Source organism: Dasypus novemcinctus, chromosome 21 (genome assembly GCF_030445035.2).
Source record: "Dasypus novemcinctus isolate mDasNov1 chromosome 21, mDasNov1.1.hap2, whole genome shotgun sequence".
In the NCBI taxonomy this organism is placed as follows: Eukaryota; Metazoa; Chordata; class Mammalia; order Cingulata; family Dasypodidae; genus Dasypus; species Dasypus novemcinctus.
The window spans coordinates 16,208,474-16,228,318 of NC_080693.1; the positions used below are offsets into that span (position 1 = coordinate 16,208,474).

At 41.0% G+C, this 19,845-nt stretch overlaps 2 protein-coding genes across 24 annotated transcripts in view; one reads left to right on the forward strand and one right to left on the reverse strand.

The window, feature by feature from the left end:
• Positions 1-15,689, forward strand: part of TTC19 (tetratricopeptide repeat domain 19) — a 47,139-nt gene extending 31,450 nt beyond the window's left edge. Inside the window, exons 8-11 of one of the 2 annotated variants that reach the window (XR_002796387.3) lie at positions 2,223-2,377; positions 3,615-3,777; positions 4,445-5,035; positions 10,849-15,689. Coding sequence is in view for 1 of the 2 variants with exons in the window: in XM_023588014.2 (XP_023443782.2) it covers positions 2,223-2,377; positions 3,615-3,777; positions 4,445-4,578 (452 nt within the window). In the remaining variant the exon portion in view is untranslated. Of the gene's footprint in view, positions 1-2,222; positions 2,378-3,614; positions 3,778-4,444; positions 5,891-10,848 lie in introns of those variants that run through there. The other variant, XM_023588014.2, reaches the window with a different exon arrangement.
• The window catches only part of NCOR1 (nuclear receptor corepressor 1), a 162,507-nt gene continuing 150,318 nt past the window's right edge, over positions 7,657-19,845 (reverse strand). For 15 of the 22 annotated variants that reach the window (XM_058283396.2, XM_058283402.2, XM_058283392.2 and 12 more), the window contains 6 exons: positions 18,825-18,962; positions 17,654-17,796; positions 13,466-13,519; positions 12,764-12,985; positions 10,240-10,422; positions 7,657-8,802 (listed from right to left, as the gene is read on the reverse strand). In XM_058283396.2, the coding sequence (XP_058139379.1) occupies positions 8,615-8,802; positions 10,240-10,422; positions 12,764-12,985; positions 13,466-13,519; positions 17,654-17,796; positions 18,825-18,962 (928 nt within the window). In that variant the 3' untranslated portion in view covers positions 7,657-8,614. The remainder of the gene's footprint in view (positions 8,803-10,239; positions 10,423-12,763; positions 12,986-13,465; positions 13,520-17,653; positions 17,797-18,824; positions 18,963-19,845) is intronic. The other 7 variants (XM_058283404.2, XM_058283403.2, XM_058283397.2 and 4 more) reach the window with 3 other exon arrangements.

Below are 19,845 nucleotides of genomic sequence, written 5' to 3' on the forward strand. Positions count from 1 at the left end.
TGTGATTTTGATGTATGGTGAACTTTCCCCCTTATCTTTAAATGTTCTCATAGAACATGAATTTTTGTAGCTGTATGGCTTCCTGATGCATTTCTGCAATCCCTCTTTTGGACTTTTTAATTTTATTGCTCTCCCCTTTCCCTGCAACCCCCCTGTTGTCTGCTCTCTGCGTCCATTTGCTGCGTGCGTGTTCTTCTTTGTCCGCTTCTGTTGTTGTCAGCGGCACAGGAATCTATGTCTCTTTTTGTTGTGTCATCTTGCTGTGTCAGCTCTCTGTGTGTGCAGCGCCATTCCTGGGCAGGCTGCACTTTATTTCGCGCTGGGCGGCTCTCCTTACTGGGCGCACTCCTTGCGTGTGGGGCTCCCCTACGCGGGGGACACCCCTGCATGGCAGGGCACTCCTTGCGCGCATCAGCACTGCTCATGGACCAGCTCCACACGGGTCAGGGAGGCCCGGGGTTTGAACCGCGGACCTCCCATGTGGTAGACGGACGCCCTATCCACTAGGCCAAGTCCACGTCCCTCTTTTGGATTCTTAAGTTTGTTTCCAGTTTTACATTATTACAAATGATATATATTCTTGATATAACCTAACTTACCTTCTTGGACTTTTGTTTGTACTTGAAGGTGGGGGGGGCAGAAAGATTTGTCTCATTCTCATTTTTAATTGTGCCTTTCATCATCAAATAATCACCATTTATTTCATGATACTGTTAATATCACAGGTCTTGCTTTATTTTATAAATCTTTGCTCAGCCTTTTAGAGTGCTCATTGTTTTTTATTTAGTATTTAAGTATTTTAGTGGAAAATTGTAGCATTTATCCAGGTGGTATTTAGTTGGTACCATCATACAGTTTGTTTATATTTTTATATGAATTATATTTACCCATAAATTTTAAATTCATATATAATTTTTAACTTATAAAAATGTTATATTTCTTTGAAAATAAATTTGTAAGGCAGTCTACGCCTAATTCAATAAAAAAGATTATCTGCCTTTTTATGTAAAACTTAGACAAAAGTAACTGTAGATTTTTTTTTTTAAGATACATTTTATTTATCTCCACCCTCCAACCCCCTTGCCCATTATTTGCGTTTGCTGTCTCTTCTGTTTGTTAGGAAACTGAACCCAGGACCTCCCATGTGGGAGAGAGGTCCCCAATCACTTTATTACCTCCGCTCCCTGCTTATTGTTTCTTTCATTGTGTTTCTTCCTTGTGTCTCTGTTTTGTCACCTTGTTGCATCAGCTTGCTGTCTTGCTTATCTTTAGGAGGCACCTGGAACCAAACCCAGCACCTCCCATGTGGTAGGCAGCTGCTCAACTGCCTGAGCCACATCCGCTTCTGCCTGTAGATTTCTTTTTAAGGAAAGGAGGTTTCATTTTCACCCTGATATTACTTCAATAGCTATTCTCACCCATGACAACTATATTATCTTTTCAATAATTGGCCATACTGTTAATTAAATGATTTTTAAGAATTCTGTATGCTGTTTGTAAAGATACAGATTTTTAGCATATGAATGATAGCTTCTTTATGGTAAATAAGCGCAATTGAGTATCTTCAGTCTGGTGTCTAGCTGCATAAGGTCCACCTGAGGTGGCCTCTATTATGTGAACTTTTACTTTCAGCTGTGTTGTTTGCAGAATTTCCTTGTAACCTAGCTTCTTAACATTCCACCTGTAATTTTCTACTTGTGCGAGTTTATTACTAATTTCTTAAGAAATATGGATGAACTCTTCTTTAAATCTGGCATGTGGTTTCTATTGCATGATTCTAACTCTTCTCTGCTATCTTACTGCTTTGCTTTTCTTCTACCATAAAACTGTTTCACTGGCCCTGGACTCACTGTTGATATGAACTCTTTCTTCTTTTCCCTTAATTTAATCTGTTTCTGCTATTACTAGTCTGAAACCAAAAGAATAATTCACATATTAATTGATGTGCATAAGATTTTAATCTTACTTAAAATGTGGAAAAAAAGTTTCTTCAGTCCTGCTAGTCTGGAGCAGGTCACATAATTGGATGTTAAAATTTGTCATTCAGTGTAAGGTGAAGAGCACCTGCTGTGATGTGGAATAGCCAGTGGGGGCTGTGCACCTTTATATTATCTTGTGGATTTTGTTAACAGGAAAAATGATTAGCGTAGGTTGACTAATTCTCTGCCTTGCTTCCTATTTTTACCTGTTACATCCTAATGTTGCTCTTATTTTCTTCTTAGGGGAGGAGAAAGTCAATACCCGCCTCCTCCTTGGCATGTGCTTAGATGCCTATGCTCGCTACCTGCTCTTCTCCAAGCAGCCGTCACAGGCCCAAAGGATGTATGAAAAAGCTTTACAGATTTCTGAAGAAATACAAGGAGAAAGACATCCACAGGTAAGGAAGGAAAACAGAAGGGGACTGTAAAACAAAAGGTTCAAGATGTATGCGTGTGAAGTGCCACACTGAATGGGGACAGGTTATCAGCGCCCTCCTCACCTCCACCCCCACACCTACTTGCTTCAGAAAGGATCTGAGGCTGTGATCGGCTATTGGGTCTGCCCAGAACATTTCCCAGGAGTCATGTTTACACAGAAAGCAGCTTCTCTAAAAGGCAGGTCTAAGTAGGCCCCCATGTGTTTCTGTGACTTCACAGGAGGCAACATTGGGGTCTGCAGACTCTTACTAGAATCTTATGAGGAACAGGTTAATACAGGAAGGTCCTTCCACACACACTTCCCCTTCCCCATACCCACTCCCACACACCCCCTTCCCCCAGTTGAAATATGGGAAGAATGTCAAAAAAGAAAAAAGGGAAGAGGGTTGTGGAGAGGAGACTGCCTCTAAAAAAAAAAAGGAAAACCACTGACATATTATAGAATATATGCACAACATGTAAAACTTTCAATCAGAACACTAAACATGTTGAATTAGAATCTCTGTCTCCCCTCTGTCAAGTTCTTTAAGGGTACAGAGTACATCTCTTTGTATTATGAATGCTTGGTACCCTCCAACACAGGACACAGATTTTTAAACTGGATTGGACATGTTCCAATGCTAAGGAAGATGGGCAGGGCAAATAATAGGTTTTGGAAGAAATAGGAACTTGAGCTGTGAATTAACGCCACAAAAGGAATTTAGGACTTTTATATTAGAGTCCCGTTAATGGAGTATCATTGAGGAATCCTAAGAAGGCAAGCATGGAATTCAAACCACCAAATACTGGAAGCTTTCGGGGGAAGAAGGCATGGAAGTTTGACCCTTTTATTACCAAAAGGAAAAATAAAAAAATACTTTTAATGGGATTCTTCCTGAAATAGGTATGTGTCTTCTTGTTGAGTCCCAGGGCCACCAACAGGAATATACAACCACACAAGGCTTACAGAGGCAGGCAGGCTGCTTCTCAAGATTGCTGAACCTAAAATGGAATCATATTTAGCTTCCTTTTGCTGTTCTCATTTAGTGCTTCTAATTTTGATAGTTGGATAAATTGTTATTACCCACCCTCTTCCCTGATTTCTAGATATCACTTCCCAGATGGTTGGAACGTTAGGAAAGATGAAATACATACACAGTTTGTCAAACTCCTCATTGATGATTTAATAGGAAAGCTGTACTCTTCCTTCCCTTCCAGACCATCGTGCTGATGAGTGATCTGGCCACAAGTCTCGATGCTCAGGGCCACTTAGATGAGGCCTACATTCATGTGCAAAGGGCATCAGATCTGGCACGACAGATTCAACACCCCGAGCTACACATGGTGCTCAGCAATCTAGCTGCAATTTTGATGCACAGAGGTAGGTAGCCAGGACACCTGACTAATTTCTGAATCTATGAAATGGAGTTAGAGGGCCAGGGCAGTGAGGACACCCCTGAACCGAGGCTGCTGAGTCAGGGCAGAACAGGGAGCTGTGTTAGGTCGCAGTACCATTGTGCTCAGTTCTCCTATCTCTAGTGCTGCACTAGCCTGAACCATAATGAACTAGAGAAAGACTTTGCAATGATAGTATCTTATTTCTATTGTACTTGACAGATTTCTAAATGTTTTCAAACTTAAAATTACGTTTACTTTGTTCCTCATAATGTGCCTTTGAAGCGGGCAAGATAAAGAATAGCAATTTGACAAGACCTTTTTTCTGTGTCAGCATATACTGTGCCACACTGGTTCAGGGCTCCCCCTTAATTCCAGAAACTAAGCATGATAGGTCTCTGCTGCACATACCACATGAAGACCTGTGGTCTGCTGGGAAGGCTGTGACTTGGAACGCCACAGCGCTTGCTGGGTTGGAGCGCTACACCTAGGCCAGATTCCAGCCTGTCTGCGCCATCGTCCTGATGTGTAAATGGGGACAAACTGTCTCTTCATAAGCACACAGTAAATCAGACCTAGACTGTCATCAGGACTTTCTGATCAGAACCACTTTGATAGGTTTTCTTCTTGTCCCTTCTCTCCGGTCATTTTAGAACGATACACACAAGCAAGAGAGATCTTCCAGGAAGCACTGAAGCAGGCGGAGCTGAAAAGAGATGAGGTTTCTGTACAACACATCAGGGAAGAGTTGGCTGAGCTGTCAAGAAAAAGTAGACCTGTGACTTAATTTTATTAAGCTCTAAATGCATTTTTATTTTAAGGAGAGTAATTTCCAGTAACTCAGAGGAACAGCTATTATGCCATTCTCAATGACACCCGAACCAATGTTTCAACTTCTCCTTGGTGAAGGACAAGTTGTGTGTACTCTACCACTTTTCTTTTTTAAAGGGAAAACAACTTTTACCCTCCGACCCCCAACTGATTTTGACCTTTGATGATGGATGTGAAGTGATGCTTTCAATTGTAATATATGATAGGGCAGTCTGTGCCAGTCTAGGTGTGACTAGACTCAGATGGGCCAGTCTTCCTTTGGGGGGGTGTTGGGGGTGGGGGGGGTGGGAACGATAGTCCAGCCTGGCATCCTCCCATACGATTTGGTCCATTGATTTGCTACCGTCTCTTCTCTCACTTCATCACTATCTGGCAGACCAGAGCTACCTGTTTCATGGCAAAGGGGGATTATGGTGAGTTGTTTTCTGATATCTACTTATTTCATTCATGAAGCCCAGTGTGGGATTTTATTGCCTAAAGGAAAAAAAAAAAGTGGTATCTTTAGTTTGCCTCCAGCATGAAGTTTTAAAGTGAAATTAGGCCCTAGAAGGTATAGCACCATATGATTATTTTAAAAAGTGAGTGGTATGTTTTTTGTATGTTATCTGGTTTTTAACAACTATTGAAAAAGGGAAGAAAAGGAATTAATTAATCTCTTGCTTTTCACTGCTCTCTGAGCATTCAATTTCTGACTCAGGGCAGACCCTACAAGAATAGTATTTTAAACCCTCTCCAATAACTCGGGTATATACTAGTGTATTGGGGAAACCACTGACCTGGATACTGGCTGGAATGTCAATTTTGGGTCTTAATATCCTCATTGGTAAAGGGGAGAATGACTGCCCATGGGAGAAGGTGTTTGGTTGTATGACTCTAAATGAATAGCCTGGTGTTGAAATAGCTTTATCACACTGCCTCAGAATATATATATATATTCTTACCTCAGCGGTCTTGCAAGTAGTCATTTGCTTGGGGGAAAGAAAGTTCTTCCAGGTATCACTGAGGAGCACTGCTATGGCTACAGTGAGGGTGGGGGTGAGAAACTGGAAGTTTTGGTTCCTTTGGACATACTGGAAGGATCCTTTCATAATAAACTAGAGACTGTACAACAATATTGCATGCATTCAGTAATCTTCGAGTTTCTCATGAAAATTAACAATTTAATAAAATATTAGAAACCCTAAGGTCCAGATCCTTAGGGATTAGACTAAAATAATGTCAATCACTTACCTGTATTGAGAATAAATTATTACTTTTTTGCAATGGTAGTGCTCTGTTGGGATTACAGAAGTTTGATTTTTCATTCCAGGTTTGATTTAGAAGTTTTTGTTCTTTCACAATGATTCGGTTCATGGTCCTAGGGCTGGAAAAACTGTAACAGTTTTCAGAAAGACAGACTCTTACTATCATAGTTCATTTGTACTGTTGTCAAGGCAGGTGGCAAAACAAAAGGAGAACTGAGCCCCTTTACTGAATCCAGAAGTGACCTGTTAAAAAGTGTGATTTAACTGTTTGGACTGTTAAATGTCACAGTTTTCATGGCATAAATATTTAAAAAATAGAATCACTTAGCACACCAAAATTAAAACATAAAATTTTTGATCATTAATCATACACTAAAAAATCTGCCGTCAGAGTATTTCTATGAACAGTATGAGGAAGACCTTAATTTAGTTCTGGGTGCTAAAATAATGCAAAAGTCTGCAAAAGCACTGAAACCTTAGCCTGCAAAGAATATTATGCCTTGGTTTACAGCTGGCTTCAACCAGTCGTCATTCTTAGTGCAGCGCTTGCTGCTTAAAGCAGCACGAAGCCAACCTCCACACCCTCTAAGATGGTTTGCTCCGTAGGTAAGCCATATGAGAATTCTGTCCTTTCATTATTTTGAACTAAGAAATGGTAACGAATCTCATCTCCTATCCTGAAGACTCCTCCCACGTAATGGCAAATGAACTGGCACACACAGGCATTGCGATGAGGTCAGGCTAGTGAACAGCAGCTCCCCTTGGGGCAAGTGGACTGGAAAAAGTGAGCTTGATCTGACAAGGTCTCAAAAACCGTTCTAACTTGGACTAGCTTAAGATCCCCAAAGTTATAGAAAAGTACCATTAATAATCTCTTTTGGGTTATTACCAGTACCTGAAAAAAAAAAAAAAAGTAGAAAACTGTTAGGAATGAGAATCTTTAGTCACTGGTTTTCATCCAGGTTGGCATGCTATGCATGTGCTTGTATTTATAATGAGGTGCCAGTTGCTTTGGCTTTTAGTGCCTGACTGAAACTTATTCTGCATATCTCAAGGAAAAAAAAGATACTTAGTGCCAGGAGTAAAGGATTTAACTTGAGACAGACGAGTTTCTATCCTATTGCATCTGTCACCTCATCCATAAACTAGGAATTAAACACCTGTGTGATAGAGTTGGGATGAAGGTCTCAAAAACACACATGGGACACTCGGTACAAAGGCACTCAGTCAGTGGTTAATGGAACAGCTGTTTTCTTTAGGGGCTTGTTTAGGACAACTTAACACTGTAATAAAGTGCTGTTACCATCCAGGAGACCTTTAGTTCTCCCTTTATTGATATGTTGGGAGCATTCTCCCAAAACCATTAGTATCTGTATGCTAGGGGAGGATAATTTGTTATGCTTAAATTGTATTGAAAAATACCTAAAAATTAAGCAAGCGATTCTTAATGAAGGATCAAACCAACCCTCTAGTACCATAATCAGTTTAAAATTCAGTCTCCTAAATTATTTGTACCTTGAGAATCAATCAGTGAAATGAAAACATTCAGCAATAAACTCTTGCTCACTAGGAATCAAAGTGAAATAAGTCCTGGCGCAGCAATGGAAAGAGGGCCTCCTGTTTACCATGAGTTTTTTGGGGTGCATCACAAAACACTTAGTCTAAAAAATAATAAAATTTTATAGGTCGTTATCTTTTAAGTCATCCAATCACATATACCAAACTAAAAGAAAGTATAAGTTTTTTCCTTTGAAACAAGACCTTAAATCAAATAATCTGCTGTAGCTATGGACAGGGTAGTTGTCAAATTTATTTCAAAACAAAAGCTTTGTGGGCTGCATCAAATGCAGGAGAAAAGGAATACTTTGGGGTATGGTTAAATTACCAGTGTGCATAACAGTGAGGTATGCCTCAAATAAGCCTTTAGAACTTGAAAAACGGAACTATAACATATCCATGCAGTAATACCTTTTCAGTGCTACTAATTAAAAAAAAAAATTGAAGCCTAAGCCTGCACTGGAAATTTACAGTGTGGCAGAATTTTGTTTCTCCTACTTCTTGACCCTAATATGTTAATGTACAGATTTTATGACAGGGTCTGTGTTAAAAATCTAAACATTTTCACAAGATTTTAAACATCACTGGGAAACTGAATTTAGAGGAAGTGAAATCCAATAAAAGTACAATGCCCGTGACAGCCAACAGTAACTAGGCTGTATGAGGTTGTTTAGAAGGCAAGGGTTAAAAAGATAGACAAAAAGATTTTTAAAAATTACCCCCAAAGTTGATGCGCTTATTTGAACTTAAGTACACCAGATACTACAGCAAGGGGAAACACTGCAAAAAGGTCATCTATTTACAGAAGAATGATTTAAAGACATTATGGTTTTCTTTACAAACAGATTTAAGAACAGGAATTGTCCATTTTTAAAAACTCTACATATTTATCTTCAGCATTTCAACTCTCCACTATTATTATAATCCACTGAATTGCCTGCATCAAAGGCAATTTTGTTTTGTTTTTTTTCTCTTTGCCCATTTGACTCTCCAAATAAAATTCCATCATTTCTTCATCATCTGTGGCCCTGGCTCTCCTGGAAAGTCTCTGGGCACAAGTCATAGGAGTACAGGTTTTTGACCTGCAGTTAAAAATAAACCCACCAAGAACTAGAGATCCCTTCCCCTGCCCCCTGCCCCCACCCGTCCCACAACTGCTGTCTCCTCATTGCTGTCCATTCTCTGTCCAGTTCACTCATCACTGTCCGACAGTGTTTCATACTGTGCTGAGAGCAGTGGGGCAGGCTCGCGTTCCCAGATCCTGTTCTGTTGGTGAGTAGCTGCTTGGTTCACAGAAGAGGGGGCACATGCAATCGATGTTGGTGGCGTACTGCTGAGCATCCGCATAGTCAAAGGGTTGTAAGGAAACTGAGTTGAGCCTGACAAAAGAAAAATTACGTTTTCATTGGCACAGGCATAGTTGAGTTTCATCACATCCAAGCTTTGCAGGATGGCATAGGATAGGATGATTCTACCAAAATGGAAAGATAATGCTAAGGGCAAGTTGAGTACAAGGCAAGAGGGCTGGGGTGCACCTCACCACTTAGGTTCTGGCTGGTGATACACTGCCTCAGTGAGTGTTGAAAGGATGAATGACCCAAGTGAGCTCATGGGAGGTATGCTGAGCCCAGAACAGAAAGACCAGGGCTGGGTTTTCAGTGGGTGAGTCTATGCCTAGTGGGTGTTTCCATGGAGAATCCAAGAACTACTGGGTATTGAGCTCTAACTGAAATACAGTCTGGTTACACCAAGAACTTGGCTTCTTGGGTTTTAAAATATTCTCAGAGGACGAGGGGAACAAGAACCCAGGAGACTGAGTGGGCTGCATGTCATTCTGCTCTCTCTCTCTCTGGGAAGACTGAGAAGTGCTGGGAAGATTGAGAAGTGGGATGTGTCAACCTAACCATAGCACTGTCACCTGTTAATTTTTAGATCCTTTTGATTTTCCTCAAAAAGCCTATAGCTTAGAAACATTTCTGGTGACAGAAAATAAAACATAAAATGATGCCATTTAATCAGATAATTAATCTCAGGAAATAACCATGGTTCTAGGTTAAAGGCTTATAAATAATACACAAGGACTTTACATGTGGCATGAAAATTTTATAAAGCAAAAGCCTTAAATTATACTGACATAATAGGGTAGAAGGTGCATATTAAGTTTTTTCTTTTCCACTGATGTATATGTCTATCAATCATTAAGAAAGGAAGGGCTTAAGATAGTTCTCGGAAACTATAAAATCCACTCAGTTTTATTTTTTAAAGAAAGGAAAGTTTTTTAATAAACTGCCATAATTGTACTTATAAAGTTCATAAATAGACACAAATTAATGTTAAGCATTAGTAAATATCCTGGAATGTTTTTTGTCAGTTTGTACAGAAGTAGTGAGCCTACAGAGAGATGACTGCTTTTTAAAAAACTCTTTCTGTTTTTGACTTGGATTTCTTAATATTTCTCTTAAGAAACTCCTCTAGAATGTTCCTATGAAAGGCCCACAGTGAAGGTTGCCTTGTTGGTGGTGCTTTATACTAAGATGCAGTTCGTGAGAAAACTGAAACTAGACTTGTTTGTTTGGCAAATAAATGCTGGCTACAGCATAATAAAGAGATAGGAATGACAGGTATTTTTTCATAACTCTTTTATTCAGGGTATTCAGATCTTGCATTCAGTTTCTATTTTGGAAAGTGAAATCTATTAATGATACAGTACTGAAAATGTAACTTTGCAAACCAAGTTTCTGATTTGAGAAAATGTACCAAGGCACTGATACAAATTGCTTTAAGTCTCATTTTCCAGCACTTAACTAACTGCTTACCTGTTGATGAGGGCCTGTCTTCCCAGGCCCATCCTGGCGTTTGTCTATGGTAATCCCCTTCCGAATGCACAGAGGAGACGGAGGAGGGCCGCTCAGTTCCCAAGTAGCTTTGCCCAGGGATAGGAGATTTAGATTTCCGGCTGTTTGACTTGCTGATCAGTTTTGGTTTGCAAACGCCTCCTCCTGGAAGTGAAATTCAAGTTAAATTATTAATTACAGCTATACAGTATAAGTTCTTGACTCAAAAACCTACCAACATGATTTTTCTGTTACCCCAAAACTACTCTAATTAAAAACAAAAAACTACCAAAATGCTGATGCTATATCATGCTAAGTGAAAAGAGCAGAATGGTAGCATGAAGAATGCAGATCCCAGTACCTGGTGAAATAAAAAATAGTATTTGAAAGCAAGCTAGAGTTTCACCTGCAGCACCCCAAACAAAAAAGGGGTACACCATCATGCTATAAACTTTAAAACGTGGTAACTAAGAAACTGAAATTTCTGAACTATTAAATCTTCTTTCCTGGCCTTAGAGATAGGAAATAAGGCAAGCTGACCAAAATATGAAATCGTCACTAACTACTTTTTCCCTCCTCCCCCAAATTTAGAGGGAAGCAAACTGAGAGGAGCTAATATACCACCTGAAGAAATAATATATCAAGAAAAAAACTGCAGAACAAAAGCCCATCATCACTACAGGACCTCAGCAGAGGCCTGGCAAAACTTGGTGGGCTTTTCTGTTTGTCAAGATTCTGTTTAGTTGGTGAACTCAGCAGAAGCTCATAGGAGCAGGATACCACTGCCTGGACCCTGGAATCAAACATTAAAAAGATCTCAGAAGAGATCAGAGCCCAGCAAACTTTCTCTTTGGCCCCAGCAGAAAGTTCACCATGACTAAAATCTTTCAGAGTACAGAAAAAATGTAGCAGCTTCTAGACTGCAAGCTGGCTGGAAGAGAAGTAGTACATATCCCTAATGAAAAATGTAGAAAATGTAACAGAAAAAAGCAAGGAGGAAAGCTACTTTGTATGCTGGAAAAGAACTTCAAAAAGAATATAAAACGAGTTTACAAAAGAAGCTCAATAAATAGAGAATCAAAACAAAAGATGAAAAAGTTTAGTTCAAGGCTTAGGGAAAAAAAAGTACCAAACTACAACAATAAAGAATAAACTAGAAACAGCAAGGCTCAGAGTAGACATAATTTTTTAAAATTATTAGTGCAGAGGAAAAATGTGAGATAATCCCAGTAAAAGCACTGGAAAAAGACCAAGATGAAGTACCCAGAAGGTAACAGATATGGAGGACAAAGACTATTAAGATAATTGGTGTTTTTGAAATGGAGAGCCCACCAAAAGAAAGAAAAATAATTCAGAGGAACATTCAGTAGATTTCCCTGAAGGCAGAAATGAAGCTGCAAATGCAAGCTGTGCTCAGGGAAATGTGATTCAGAATGACCCAAAACCGACACACATTCTGATGGTTAAATTACTGACACTGAGGGAAAGAGAGTCCTCCAGCAGCTCAAGTGTCACCCCTGAAAAAGGGGTTGGGAAGGAACCTGGCCTCATTTCTCATACAACTGAATGCCAGGAAAAAAAAAGCAGCAGTGTCCATAGGATGTTCTGAAGTAAGTATGAGTCAGGAGTCTCACACCCTGCCAATCTGTCTTTTCCAGTAGAAAGGCAACATGGAGACACTGTCAAACATGGAGGAACCCAGGGAACGCCTCAGCACCCTTAGGCAAAAATGCAGTATAAAATATACACACACTTAACAGCGACAAGAACAGAAAAGCAGAAGGGGTAGGACAATGCTCATCTTATTTTCCCATCTTTTCCTTAACCAGAGTGAGATCTTTTGCTTCAAAATAACAGAGGAAAGTAAACCTAAACTAAAATGGAGTATTTGCTGACCTTCAGATAAGTTAAGCACAAGAGATACTAGTTTGAAAATGATTAAGAAAAAAATACACATAACATTGAACAGTTAGTCAGTATGGTTTTTTGTCTGCTTGCTTTCACAGCATGTAGAAAATAAACGACATTCTAATATCTGAATATACAGTTATGTCTGGAATGGTGCTTAACAAATAACTTCGGCTTTCTGGATGACGACATCTGGAGTTGGGTTTTCTCCCCCACTCTTCTCTATGGCTTAATATTCTTTTATACTTGAGCCTAATGTTTTTTTATTATAACAGTAAAGCTACTTTTACACAAAAGCCAAATAAGAAATTGTACTTGTTTTACAATTAAAATGTATGCAGAGAAGGACTACATGAAAACTGATCTGCTAAAAGGGTGAAATTTTGGGTAAAATTTTCTTCCTTTTTGATTTCTGCATGTGTTACTACAATGTCTGGGCAGGTTAAAAATATTAAGTAAGAGTAACTAAAACTCTAGAGGTGACTCTGAGCACATAAAAGACACACAGGAAATCTTAGTGTGAGGCATTAGAACTTGGGAAACAAATGGCCTTTTTCTTGGGAAAGGCAGCCAAAGAGCACTCAAGGGAAAGCTTTACCTGAAGTGGGTGAGGGGTCCCCTTCCTCTCTGCGTGTCTCCCCACTGGACACAACTGAGGTGTTGGCACTACCAGGCAGTATTCCCACGGGTTGGGACATGACAACTCCGTGCTCCTCAACTTTGTCATCAAAGCTTCCCATGAGAGCCTTCCTGATAATATCTTCTAGACCAAGATTACTGGCAGGATCAGCAAAAGAATGACCTCTAGAGCTAACTGAGCCTGAAAGAAACAACCAAAAGCATCTCTGAATCAGAAACAAACAGACTACGTGCAGCCCTTCTGCCCACGGAACACAGCAGCCAGCAGCACCAGGGGCCTCGGGTGCCATCGGGACACGCGGACAACTGCTCGGGGCAGCAGGCTTCCTTTCCTCAGTCTCTCGCCCACTTGGGTTAACTTTATCAGTGAACAATTTTCTTTTAGTTCTCTAGTTTCTATGCCATTCTTGAATGGTTTTTATGTTTTTTTTCAGTTACTTATTCAACAAGTAATTCTTGGATCTCCATTTACTTTTTATTGCTATTAAGTAGCTCTTCCTGACCAGGTGAGGTGCTTTGTGAGGACAGAGATGATACACTTTCTTCATTTCTGCACACTGGAACCGTCGTCCCCTGGCACGCAGTCAGTACTCAAGAAGGGCCGGCTGGACTGACTACTATACCAATTTCTTATTGGCAAAGAATATATTTTGAATCTTACCTGAGGTAGTGACTGCAGGCAGATTAAAGATCTCAGTTCCTGGCTGAGCAGCTGCTGTATTTAAACAAACATCCGAGTTAACTGAGATGTGATAATTATACATACCAAAATAGATAAAGTCTCAAAAAACCCTATAATTAAGCCATCCTTTTATTTTCCATGCTCTTGCTTTATTTTCTATCCTTTATATGAAGATAAATAAAATGGAAGAAAACTTTTTTTTTTTAAAATAAGGAACTCAGGAAATAAAATGGAATGAGGTAGGGAAATCGAAACAGGAGTAATATAACCCAGAGGAGGAAAAGATCATCTTGCACTGTGGAAGAAACACAAATGGGAAAGAGCTTGCCCTCAGATCAGGAACCCAGGCTTGCTGGAGGACAAGAAACCTAGGCTTAAAAGGTGACCCTGCAAGGATGAGCAAGCCTGAGGCAGCCTGCGAGCAGCTCCAGGGGAAGACCCAGGGCCTGGGGGCCAAGGCTGTGCTGCCCTGCCAGCACTCACTGGCACAGTCCCTGGATGGGACCCAGGCTCTGCCTGCTGATTGTTTTCTTTCCTGTTAACTGCAATTAGGAGTTTTTACTCAGTGACACCAGAAGACCTGGGAACTACCTAAAAAACACTGCCAGGAATGGAAGCAATTAGGGGACATGGATGGTGCTTTCGTTGCTTCTTCAAACTTGATGCTGAATTGGAAAGAGACAGGAAAATATAAATAACAGCTGAGTGGCTAAATGAGTGATGTTCCAGAAAAAATTAGAGCTTTGAAGAGATGTCCAAAGGATGGATTTTTACCTAGGGGGAGCTCAGTCTGGTAGAGGTGGGAGAGTGCAGGTATGTGCCTATAACATTTTGATCAAAGAGGCTTAAACTGACAAAAGGCAGGAGAAAAATCTCCAGGAAGAACCATAAAAGCAAAGGCTATAGATGATAGTCTCCTTACCTATGGACCAGGTAACACTCAATGGAAATTAGGCCAAACTGAAATAACACCCAGTGATAGATACAACCTTATGGTTACACGAAGGTTTGTGGAAGAGGACTCATTCATGCATTTTACAAATATTTACTGAGCAGCTACTTGATTGAATCATAAAATTAACATTATTGATAAAAATATAGGCAATTTCATGGAGTTCAATCAATATTTAGACACTATAGTAAAATGCACTTCTTCCTTATGGAACTTAAAGAGTTCGGTGTGGCATTTTCTGGGGCCACACAAATCAGAATGACTTGGACATTTGGTAAAAATGCAAATTCCTAGAAGCCTGGGTCCTATATTTCACATATTTAACAAGCACCCCATAAGGTTGAGATGTATTTTAAAGTTAGAGGACCCCTGGTTTTAAAACATGGGCAAACTAACAGTTGTAAGAGAACCTGACAAGTTACAGTGAGGTGAAGGGAAGGAATTGCTGCTGGGGAGGCAGACTTGAAGTAAATACCCTCAGCCCGTGATGGAAGGGGTACGACTGCCAAGGAAAGGATCAAGGAGAGCCATTTATGCGGTATGGAAGGGGGAGCAGTTTTTTTGTTTTGTTTTTTTGCGGGGCAGTGGGATTTTAGACATTTATGGAGCCGGCAAGAGAGTCAAGGAGAAATGAAGTTTGCTTAGGAGAAAAAGCTGGGCTCCGGATAAGAGTTTTAGCATTAAGGTGATAGTTTAAATGCCCATAGTGAATGTACACAATTACAGTGCATGACTCTTCAAAACCAGACTTCAAAAATATTTGAGAAGAAAGCCCTAGGGAAAACCAGCATTCAAGAGCCAAACAAAGCAAGACTGCATCTTTAAGAGACCAAAGAAAAGGCCAAGGAAGAAAGGAAAAACCAGGAGAAAGTATCTGAAAGCTAAGAAAAGAGAGTATTTCCAAAATAGGGAAGTGAGTCACTGTGTCAAAGGCTGCAAAAAGATGAAAACTGTCTGACAGTGTTAGGTGTTTTAAAAAATAAAGTCATCCATGTCCTTGGTGGGCACACTGAATCACAAGACGCTGCACTTAAGTGAAGCCTCTTGGACTCCGATGGCTTTGATTTCTTCTACCGCCGCCTCTGAGGACTGAATGTGCTGTGGCATCCCATAAGCCTGCCCACGGTTCCTTCATCCACTCCCCTTGCCACAATCATGTGGAGTTCTTACAATAAAAAGAATCCCAGAATAAAGCAATTTTGATAATACCTGTCTCAAGACATTAATAAATCATATCCTATGTTAAAGTTAGGTGCTTGTTTCATTATATATTTCACAGAATACAGACAACTATACCCAATGCTTCCAGCACAGAACTCTGCTCAACCAGTGAATTCTGAATCAGTGAATGAGTGTGCTCCTGCCTAGACAGTGCTCACAGCAGACAAGAGAGAAACTACTTAGCAGGCTGCTTCAACTCACACTTGTTTTTTTGAGGTACCGGAGCTAGGGATTGTACCTGGGGCCTTGAATGTGGAAAGCCAGCGCTCAACTACTGAGCCACAATCAGCGCCCTTGGGCCTTTCTTCCCACTAAATGGGCAAAACAAAGACTAGCGAGGCCGAGGCTGAGTGTGAACCACACAAAGACAATTCTTAACAAGCTAGTCTAGAATTCGTATGTCTCTGCTCTGAAAACCTCATCTCAGCTTTCTGAGAGAATGTGAAACTGAGAGCACCATGTTTTTGTTGTTGATATCTGAGGACCTGTAACAGACAAAACAGCTCAGGACTGGAGAGAGAAAAATGTAATTATACTAGTAAAGAAAGGAGATCTTTTGATAGTACTTATGGTCAACATTCTAAAATAATTTGTCTTTTAGATGACTTGTTGCCATTTAAAAAATAGGTAACACTGAGTTCATCCTTTTGTCTCTTGGATTTTCAACATTTATTAGTCACCAAGTGTCAGATACAAACACATTCCTCTGGCGCAAACAGTTCACAGCCTACAATTTCATTTCTTTTGACAGGGTGAGAGACTAGCATATCATAAAACAGAAACAAACCAGATTATGGGATGCCGAGGCACCAACGGAGTCTCCTGCTCGTTTGAGGTCAGGAAATGACAGGAAACCTGGGGAGGGCATGCGCCAGTGCACTGCGTAACAGTGTGAGGGGGCTCTGACGCTGCATGCACAGTGCCTGAAGAAACGTTTCTGCCCCCTCAGAGCTTCACCTGTTAAGTGTTACCAATGACCTGGCTAATGAGGCTCTGAGGCTGGAGCCCCAGCCCATTACTAGTTGTGTGACCTGGGCCAGTATTCAACCTCCCCGAGTCTCAGTTTCCTCACCTACAAAATGGAGATAATGATATTAGCCCACAGGGCTGTGATGATCAAATGAGTTCATACACATACATGCTCAGAACAGTGCCTGGCACACAAAACCACTGCGTAAGTGTTTGCTGCTTCTACTGGTGTGCTTTTTTAAAGGTGGGTTGTCAAATCTGCCAAAGAGTCCTGACTGACTGAGGCGAGCTGCATGAAGACACTGGTAACGTAGAGCAGGTGGGACGAGCAAGCACAGGCTGCCCGCTCCCACACTTGAATCTAGTCCCTGTGTACGTAGAGCAAGGCAGAGGTGTGGCTGATGGGCAGCTTCCCTGACAGAGGCCCCGGCACCCACTTGGTCCCATGTGCACTGTGGGTGTGAGAAACGCTAATGCCATCTCAGGCTACCTTAATAATGATGAATTTAGGAGAGAGAATGCATACTCAGGACCTACTGAGAGTCTCAACTAAAACTAAATGGAGAGCAACTTGATGGCAGGAGTATGCAGAACCAAGGCAGGTGAAAACCCATGAGAAACGGGATGTTTGGAGAGGTGAGACTCTTCAAAGACATGACTGCTGTCTTCTGATATCTGAAGAGATGTCTTATGGGTGAAATAGAAGGGTTTTACATGGCCCCAAGGGGTAAAATGAAGACCAGTGGGTAAAAAAACTATTGAGGGCTAATCAAGCCCCACGTAAGGAAAAAAAAACTTTCTTAAGCCTGGCATTTGTTCAAAGATAAAACGGACAGCTTCAGAAGGTAGCCATGTCCTGTTCCCTAAAATTTTCACATGCTGGTAGACATAAGGAACCGGAGGATCAGATGTGGTTGGACAGATACCCTAGAAGAGCCTTCAGACTCTGCGATTACAGGAGAGGCAACACTGGGGTTATCATTATTAATGCATATTTTATTTTGGGGGAAAGAAATCCCACTTACCCATATCAGAGTCACCTCCACCAGAGGAGTTCAACTTACGAAAAATCTCCTGCTTCTTTGATTTAACCATGGGTGAAGTGTTCTCAAGCTTGGTGAAGAAGGAAGGCAAGTAGCTCATACTCGCTGGTGAGCGGGAATCATTCCTGTTAAGGAAGACAACTGTGGCCATCACCCATGCATCTGCCAGACTGTAGAGACGTGCCTACTGAGGACAGCTGGCCAAAGAGCACCCAGCAGCCTACATAGGGCAACAGCCCTAAGAGCATGTGACCATAAGCCAGTTAGGGCATCACTTAAGGACATAAATGAAGATTAATTAGAAAAATTGGAAATCCATGATGCTCTCTGTTGAACTAGATAAACACTGATATATTTATGGTTATCATAGGAACCAGGAACTGTTTTAGTAGAATTACTCTGAATGCACAATAAAGTTATAATAGCATACTTGCCCATAAAATAACAAGAGCTCATACCTAAGCAATTAACAGTTGACTTAGAAAAGACAGCCTTAGTGTATAAATAAAATTGCTTATTTGTTAGAATCATTTCAAGCCTCCCAACATATGAGCTGACATGAATGTAAAGGGTTCCACATGTTGGCAGCTTCCTCCAGTATTAACACATTTAACCAAGTTCCCCCTAATACCCAGAGGCCACCAGGACCTGGCGAGAGCCAGAGATGGTGACAGAGAAGCGCCAGGCCATGAGCATGGTAGCTGCATTCCCAGTCAGGCCACACAGATCACCCGGGTGGCGGTGTGGGGACTGACCCAAGAGGCCAAACCAGGCTCTGAGGCACTGATCCGACTGGAGAACTGGGATTTTAAAACCACAGAATCCACTGGGCTGGGGTGAGAAACAGGGAAACTACGTAAAGCAGGTGAGCCCAGGAGTGCCGTGCTGCTCCCTCCCACTCGGCTTGGTATGTCAAGTAAAAACCAACAAGTATAATGAACATTTTTTTTCTATAAGTTATTTAAATACAATTTTAAAAATTAGAATCCAATAGTATTAGGTCATTAGGAAATAGTGACTAAATGATCCCAAAAGTCCTATCTTGACATGAAAGCAGAGAGAAAAAAGGCATGGACCTCAGGGGAATTTGAAGGCACTAGGCACACGCACAGTCGGAGTTGGCATGTGGGCCTGCGGGGCCCTCCCTGCTCACCTCTGCTCCGGCTCCGCGCCCCTCTGGGACAGCAGCAGCACACTGTCAGGTTTCTCATGCACAACTGGAATCTGGGGTGGGGAGATGGGCTCGTAGGGCTCGGAAGAGACGTGGCTCCTCTCTGGGGATTTTCCAGGCCTAATATTGGAACATGTAAAATATTAAATTGTGATTCAACGCTCACCTAAGGGCTTACTCTACACAGAAACTGGTTAACTCATTACTTCATTCAGAACGCTACAGAAATTGCCAATTTAGATCAGAAAAAAAGTTGACTCAGGTATTCACTATGTGCCTATTCAGTTTTTTAAAAAATGAGGCAGGCCCTATCATGACGCGCCACCCACGCCCGACCAGTAGTGCCACAGGACGGGCAGCACGTGAGAATGCCCCTCAGCGGGAGTCGTTCCACTAGCCCACTAGTCCAGGTGACCCCTAAGGTCATGACCAGTTATCCCAGGTCTTTCCCAGTAAGCTGAAGATAGAAGACTTAAGTAAAAACTGAAACCTATGAGGACTGAATCAATACAGGCTCCAGTTATTCCATTTTAGGGCTGAGCAGTTCCTTGAAATTTAATGTTTTTCTTCTGGATACCATGTTGGCAGGATAATGTGAGATAAACATATTGTTTAGCAAAAAATATAGATATATTAACTCAGCAATTATACTGAGTCATCTGTGATTTTTAACATCTGTGTTACAGTTAAATATAATTTAAGTGCAATGTATATGCTTAAAAACAAAGGAAAATTAAAATTTCTTTTCCCCAGCAACTCCATCCAATTCTTAAGAGGTAGTCATTTTTTAACATTTCTCTTTCAGTTCCTTTGGTGGTTACCTCCAAAACTCTAAATAATGTTATACCGTTAATTTATTTTTCTTTTTTTAAGATTTATTTATTTTATTTCTCTCCCATTCCACAACCCTCCCAGCCCCCCCGCTGTCTGCTCTCTGTGTCCATTTGCTGTGTGTTCTTCTGCGTCCCCTTGTGTTCTCGTTAGGAGGCACTGGGGATCTGTA